The 7956-nt window shown below is 32.5% G+C and overlaps 1 protein-coding gene across 1 annotated transcript; it reads right to left on the bottom strand.

Moving 5' to 3' along the window:
* Positions 1 to 2118: 2118 nt before the first annotated feature.
* Positions 2119 to 7750, bottom strand: LOC110023492 (thioredoxin H1-like). The gene is made up of 3 exons (XM_020722945.1): positions 7581 to 7750; positions 2548 to 2670; positions 2119 to 2469 (listed from the first exon to the last, which is right to left on the bottom strand). The coding sequence occupies exons 1-3, from the start codon at positions 7665 to 7667 to the stop codon at positions 2332 to 2334; spliced, it is 348 nt and encodes a 115-aa protein (XP_020578604.1). The 5' UTR covers positions 7668 to 7750; the 3' UTR covers positions 2119 to 2331.
* Between the last annotated feature and the right edge of the window lie 206 nt (positions 7751 to 7956).

Here is a 7956-nt window from a genome sequence, read left to right as displayed (position 1 = left end):
TAGCTTAAATTAAATAATGTACAATAGCTATCAAGGTGTATATGATTTTATTAGGTTTGGTTTAAGGATTTGGAACTTTAAAAGTAGGCTCAAAAAGTCTTTTCATGAAGAATCAAGTAAATATTTATGATCTCAAGGTTAATCTTGTTTTATTTTTTTATATTTATTTATTGGATATTTATAAATTAGTTTTTTGATGGTGTGTTTATATCATGATTACTTCTTATTATTCTTATGCATTTCTAACATTAATTGATACAAATTTTGTCATCATATTTATTAAACTTAGTTTATAGGCTATTATTGTTATTTTATTGATGAAAATATAACGAAGTCATAATATCATAAGCATAATTATTAATAATATTCATAATTAATTAAGATAATCCATGTATTATAACAAATATTTATACCTTATTTCTTACAAAGTAGAAATCATTGTTCTTTGAATATACATTTTCACTATTCTCCTCCCCCCCCCCCCCCCCCCCCCCCACACACACACAATACTAGCGATAATGCTAGGGTGGACATGTATTAGCATGTTAATGTTTAAAGCCATGAATTCCTTTTGGGACTCATTATAATGTTCTCATTCTAACTAGTGACAACTTGTTTTGAGTTGTCATCAGGGTTATTGTTAGTGCATATATGTTTGAAGGAATTGGGGAATATTTTATAATGATATTTGAAGATTACTTCTAGACATTGTGTCTTAGGCTTGTAACTGTAGATTCATTAGAAAAATCATACTCATGATTGACATTGTGTGTATTTGATGTAAACAATTGGGTGCAAAATAATATAAAATTTTAATTGTTCAAAATTATATTCATTGCTTGATTTTATTGTGTTTGTTATTTATTTGGTTAATTGCATTGGTTTAAATGTTAACCAAAATTAGTGTGAATCACATTGTTAAGCTATTTTGTAGGGTGTAATAAATTACTTGTACTTAATATTTATTAATCTCACTTAGCATACATTATTTTACTTTATCATTATTCATTTTGACATTTGCACTATAATAGCTTTAGTGCATAATGGTTTAAAGACTATAGTTTGTTTAATTAAATATTCAATTTGTATAGAACTTAATAGTTAATCATTGACTTGCTTAATCTTTTATTGATGCACCTTCATTTAGTTTATTATGAAAGTATGTTAACACTTGTGAAGGTAACAATTCATGTTGTGCTTAATACTTGTGCGCTCATTTATATTAGTTGGAGGCATCTTATTTCTCTCACTTATGTACATTTGTATAGTGTAATTTAATTGTTAAATTAATTAATATTTATATATTTCATCATAAGAATTTTGAATTGAGAAAAATTTTAAATATAGTCCAAAATGTTTATACACTACTTATCCATTCTCCATGTCGTGTTTTTAACTTCATACTTAGTATTGGATTAATGTGTTATTAAAAAAACTAACTAAATGCAATTGTCCAAACTTTCAAACAATAAGAAATTATTTGTTTTAATATAATAACCTTATGATTTTATTCTTAATTTATTAGAATTTCATTTATGATTTTATTCTTAATTTATTAGAATTAAATGAAAGTATGGGATAAAGTGTCATGTATAACCCTAAATAGGAGCATAAATAATTGAGTGAAAAGTAAAATAGTTATAATTTTTAATTAGAGCATTCAAATATAAGAAAAAAAAATCATATATATATATATATATATATAAACTAAATATTAATTAAAATAATTTCTCCAAGAATACAGATGCACCATATAATAACTTGTAAATTTATTTAGCATCATGTATGCCACATACACTAATTTACTGTACAGAAAGATTGGCAGAACTGAGCATCAAACTCCCATCCCCATCAGTATATCTAAGAAAAATTTACACATACCCCTCAATACTTATGTATTTACATGCATAACACCAAAAATTTAATTTTTACTCCTATATAACACTGCTGTCATAAACCCATGCATGAAAAGATGCATCATGTATGTAAATATTAATCTTTATGTGTTAGATATTTAACTAAGGAGAGTGCCCAAATTAGGAAACAAAACATTAGTGAATGATCCAAACATGCAGATAGGGTGTACTTGGGTGCACGCCCCTAATCCACACATATGGATTTCTTCGAAACCAGAGTAAACTGCAGTATAGAGAAAACATAGTTGCATTACAACACAAAACAAGATATATAGTGTAAGAAGATAAAAAACCCCATGGAAAAATCCAAGGTTACAATAAGTCTTTATTTGGATAAAGATTGCAGGCAATAAAAAGGTTGCAGACAGACATAAAGTAACGTGCTACTCTGCTAAACACAAAAACAGATAAAACGTCACTGTTTCTTGAGTAGGAGCTCAATCTTGTTAGGGAGTACTTCCTTGTGAGCACCCACCATCTTGTCCACAAGTTGGCCGTCTTTCAGGAAGAGGAAGGTTGGCATTGCCTCCACCTTCCATTCTGCGGAAACCTCCTGATATGCATATAGCTGTCTGAGTTAGATAAATGAGGCAATGAATGAGACGAGAAAAGATTAGCAGATGCATCGTACCTTCAGTTCGTCGACGTCGACTTTGAGGAAGATGGCTTCAGTGAACTTCTTGGCGAGATCAGCGAAAATTGGGGCGATGAAGCGGCAGGGGCCGCACCAGGTAGCAGTAAAATCCACTATAACCTGCAGGTTGGTTTGAAAATGAGCATCAGACTTTACTAATTATTCCAACCGCATATTTAGATTTACATACATACCACTCAATTCCTATGTATTTATATATCTAACACACATACTTCAATGTTTGCATACATATCACTTTATGCACGCATGAAAAGGTGTATTTCACTTTTGTAACTGTTTGAATCTTGGTATTTTTATGTGATATGAAAATTTTGGGTGGTATAAATGTTTTTTTTTTTTTTAAAGTAAAGCTTATGTATTAGACATGTAAATAAATAGGATTTGGGTGGTATGTATGTAAATGCCCCTTATATTAATCTTTGTAATCGGTGATACTATGTTTTTTAGATAAACAATGAAAGTGTGAGATAAACTCGCAGTTGTTAGGTTAAAATTGCACATTCCGAGAGGGCTCGTTTTGTTGCTTGTAAATAGAACCCGTGTATGGAAAAATGATGGTTTTGTTTTCAATTTTTTTGCTGAATGAAATTGAAATCATTACATTCTAGACTTTTGTAGAAATTGTAAAGCTTAAAGGTAATGTCGATTTCAAAAGTACACTAAATTAAAATTATGAAATTAGCAAGAATGAACTAAGGCAAGCCAATGGATTATTGAACCGAATGGAAAGATTTAGGTAAATATCCGGTTGGTTTTCCTTTTATGTGATACTAAAAATTTGTTACAGAATTTTGAACTTAAAGTGCCAGTGCGAACTGGCTTGCTTAAACTGATGCAGGCATGGATTTCTATACTGAGTTTGTTGCTAGCTCCATCGCTTCTCAGCTAAAAGGGATGATTAATCTGTGGATAAATTAAGTTTGTCGTAACTAAAAATTAAATAATGAGACATTTTGTTTTGTTGGGATCCATTTTTATATTGGTTTGCAGTTTCTTTTGTTCATCTTATAGGTTTTTGGAGTACTTATCTGCTTATTATGGTTTTGTGGCGGAGTTCAATTCTTCGGTTTATGCCTTCAAATGATATATTTGGGATTGTCTGTTAAGTATGATGATACTTCTAATATTGTTTTGCGCAATGTAGTAGCTGTTAAGCTTCTCATGAATTGGTTGTTGATACCTAGTAATGATGGCTATGATGTTGATAAATTTTTATGTGATCAGTACTCTAAACATAGTAACTCCAGTTATTTCGTATTTCTTATTATGGGATGATTCTATGTGGTGATTATTCGGAGGAAGATTTGAGGATGGTGATAATGATTGAGTATTTAGAGAATATAATTGATGAACTTACATTACACTTCAACCATCAATCTAATTTCAGTTTTAGGGCTATTTATCAAAATTTGATGATCATGATTAGATTTACTCAAATGAGCCGGAGTCAACTTTTCCTCAATAGACATACTTTCACTATAATTTTAAAAAGTTGGTTTTCCTGGATGTGGCCTGAGTACTAGTTCCATGGCAGCACCGCCCATAGTTGTAGATACTACTGCATTGAAGAAACAATTACGGTTGCTTAGAGGTGGTCAAGAAGGGAAAATCTGCCAGGACTTTTGTTCTATAGCATTTTGGTTAAACTCTTTCGTTTGAATCAACTTTCGGGAAAAAAAAAACGTTGATCAATGTAGATAAAAAATTCAAAAGACTAAACCATTAATATAGAAAAGATTTCTTGGAGAATCATGCAGGCAAGAAAAAAATTAAGAAAAGAATCAACCATAGCATTTCAAATGATTATCCAAAAAAAATATAAAAATAATTGCTTTAGTAATAAATCATAAGATATACAGAATTTCATGCAATGTTAATATAATATCTTTAGCTTAACATAGCATTGGCCGTGCACATGAGAAAAATATAAGAAGGAACTCGGTGTTGAAAAGCATCTAGGGATGCACAGATGCAGACAACCAATAGGGTTAGTTCACTCATAGTTTTGGGAGCATGCTTATAATACTTAACTTCTTACAATGCTGGCAAACAAAAAATTCAAGGGGAATGAAGCAGGTGAGTGAGTGCAGGAAGTTAAAACTCATTAGCGTGGACTCCTTCTCTACTTACGTATACAAGTCCAACAACATCAACAACATAAAAAAAAAAAAAAGGATTAGTCTTATATTCAACTATTTGAGATCAGCTTAATAAATCTTCTCTCCAGTTATTGTTGTTTAGGGTTATCGAATTAGGAGGTAGACTCTAATTTGTGCCAATTAGCCGCTCAACTTCGAACCATGGAATCATAGGTTTGCCCAATCCCCCCATCATCTTTTAACATCATTGGCTCTTTTATCTACTGTTGTGCTAAAATGACATACTGATTTTTCATCACCTTATATTGAAGTGCTATTCTTCTGCTTTTATTATTATAAGCTATTTCATTCTACCTTCCATAATTAACCTGATATCAATCTTAACAGTCTCATTATTGTCTCACTCAATATGCCTGCCAGTTATTATTACTGCTCAACACTTAAAACTATATAATACAGCTACTGTATTAAAGCATTCAAAATATTTTCTTATCATATCCTATAGCATCTCTAATCTAATGACCCAACTCTAAGTTTAGAAATAGTGCATTCATCCAGATTTCCATTTTGTAAAATAGGAAGACATAAATCAACAATAAACTTTCATTGAGATGAAGCTAGTCATTATAAAAATTTAGGAAGATAATGATAGAAATAAAAGTGTGGGAAAAAAACTATAAGGATAGCAATATATATCTCACACGCGTGCGCGCGCTCGCAGAAAATAATAAAGTTGATATAATAAGTAGGCCTGAACGAAAAGTTCATAATATATATATATATAGAGAGAGAGAGAGAGAAAGAGAGAGAGAGAGACGCACACACACACACATATAGAATCAATTGATGGAATTAGGGTGGTTGAGAGAAACCTAAAAGTAACTTTATAAAACTTTTGAAGAGGTTAGAAAACCTTATAGATGTGTGAAGTCTTGGGTTTGCAGGGATCTGATTTGCAAAAAAAATCCAAAACTATTAAAAAGTACAAATTTTAGATCTGAAAATTTCACTGCATATTACGCAACTAAATCTCATCATTTGCTAAGGTTATGCGGACTTATCCTACCGCTACTAGCATTATTATGGAATATTTGTTTTCAAAAGATAAATTAGCCTTCATATAATGGAGGATAATTTTTACACCAATTTAAAAAATTTCACCCATCGTATGCTATTAAATGATTTTTCCTATAGCCCAAATACAAGCATAAATTAAAATTTGAAGGTTATTCTATTTCACTCTAATTGTTATGGGGATTGTACTATTCGGTACAAAGTCACACTGCCTGAATCAGAGCTGAGGGAAGAAAATACTCCACAATTGCATGGAATAAAATTAAATTTCCATACAATCGAGATGGATTGGGATTAGGGCTGTCAATTTGGCTAGTTGTTCGTGAACAGCTCGTGTTCGGCTCGTTAAGCAGCTCGTGTTCGGCTCGTTCGTTAAGCCTAACGAGTCGAACACAAACAATTTTTTAAGCTGAAAATGTAAACAACCCGAGCACGCACAACAGTTTATTCGCTCGTGGCTCGAAAAAAAAAAATTATATAACTTTTTATATAATAATATATTATATATATTTATGTCTAAGTTTAAATCATAACACCTCATGTGGCAATGTGGTTAGTGTCTTTTTTTATATAGATTTGATCTAAGTTCGAATCCCACACTTTACATCTATTTTTCTCAATTTTAGTTTAACGAGCCAATTTCGAGCAGAACACGAACCGATCACTAACACAAATATTTAAATCGAGCAAAACACGAAGACACTGTTCACGAGCCGATTTCGAACACGAGCCGATTTCGAACGAGCCGAACACGAGCCAAGCCTGAGCTCGCTCAAGCTCGGCTCGTTTACAGCCCTAATTGGGATTACTACTCTTTGGACACTAAAGGATTTTTAATTGCTAATTGCTATACAGTTCAAGATTTGCAGGCCAAACAATGAAATATACATAAAAATTTTAAATTCTGCGCAATTATGTCACACTACGGGCCTGCCAGCTATAATTTGCAATCCGGTACCTAGAACACAAGTCATTTACTGCATTATCCATCCAATATATCTTTTTAATGGGATCAAACGCAAAGATTATGTGCCAGTCAGATCAGCATAGATACCCAAAATCAAAACACTTGCATGGAAGACTATTTTTAGGGCGTATAGCATTTTTTCTTTCATAAAACCATTCATATGCACCGGCAGAACCGGAAAAGAAGCGCGATTCAAAAAGAACAAGATGAATCTATATGAAAATATCTATACCAACATGTAAACCTTTGGTAAGTAGCAAATATAAATTCTGTTAGACACCGTGAACATGAAGAGAAGAACAGCATAAAAGGTACAAGGCAATAAATTTATCATCATAGAAAGTGACATGTTCATAGACAAAATAAAATAGAAACCCTAAGCGAATCAAATATACTGTTTGTGGAAAGACCGGTCCCTGCCACGATATGAAAAAGACGCAAACAGGAAGAAGATGATTGAGAGAAGTAAACAGATCCAGGGTAACCATGCAATCGTCAAGCGGAATTTATACTTACTAAATATAAACCCTACTTTCTATGAACTAATAGATATCTACACATAAGGAAATAAATGACAAATGAAAATAGGGTTAGATACGTATCCTCAACAATGTATCAAACAGTAATAAAAATTAAATACTCAACAAAATTTACCAAAAACCCCCGCGAACGTCACACATGCCCTCAAAAATCAAATCCATCACACCAAACCCATCATCAACAGAAGAAAATTCCGATCATCAATAAGATCCGACTCACTCCTAGTCAGAATCATCACAATCACATGACGAATCGGCTTGCAGGACAAGAAATCGAAGTCGCCCAGTGATTCAAACGAGGGAAAAAGAAAAGAAGAGGGTGAATGTTACCAGTTTGCTGGACTCCTTAGCCACCTCAAGCTGGCGTTTCCATTCTTCAACGGTGTGGCATGCGATCACGGCTCCCTCTTCCGCCATTTCCGATTCTCTGCTACAGGACCTCCTTGGAAAACAAAGGAACAATTCAGACCGCTTAATGTTTCTAAAATGGTTGGTCCTCTTCAGTTATATAGACGGGTTCGTGGAAGTTAATTACATAAATGCCCTTCCTTTAAGTCAATTTTTATTTTGATTGATCGATAATTGTACGTAATTGCTTGCGGAAATAAATCCGTAATGGCGACGTTTACGTTCCGAAAGATTCCACCAACTCTTTACCACCCAATTCTCATGTAAACTTTCCTTGGTTTATCTTTATCACCTAATG

Source organism: Phalaenopsis equestris, unplaced genomic scaffold, assembly GCF_001263595.1.
Source record: "Phalaenopsis equestris unplaced genomic scaffold, ASM126359v1 Scaffold000224, whole genome shotgun sequence".
In the NCBI taxonomy this organism is placed as follows: Eukaryota; Viridiplantae; Streptophyta; class Magnoliopsida; order Asparagales; family Orchidaceae; genus Phalaenopsis; species Phalaenopsis equestris.
This window is presented reverse-complemented; position numbering and strand designations above follow the sequence as displayed.

Bases quoted from the DNA above. Each gene is read 5' to 3' on its own strand.
- LOC110023492 (XM_020722945.1), bottom strand. From the start codon at position 7,667: ATGGCGGAAGAGGGAGCCGTGATCGCATGCCACACCGTTGAAGAATGG. The intron at 2,671-7,580 runs GTAACATTCACC...ACCAACCTGCAG, and splicing joins CTAAGGAGTCCAGCAAACTG to GTTATAGTGGATTTTACTGC. The intron at 2,470-2,547 runs GTACGATGCATC...TATGCATATCAG, and splicing joins TCGACGTCGACGAACTGAAG to GAGGTTTCCGCAGAATGGAA.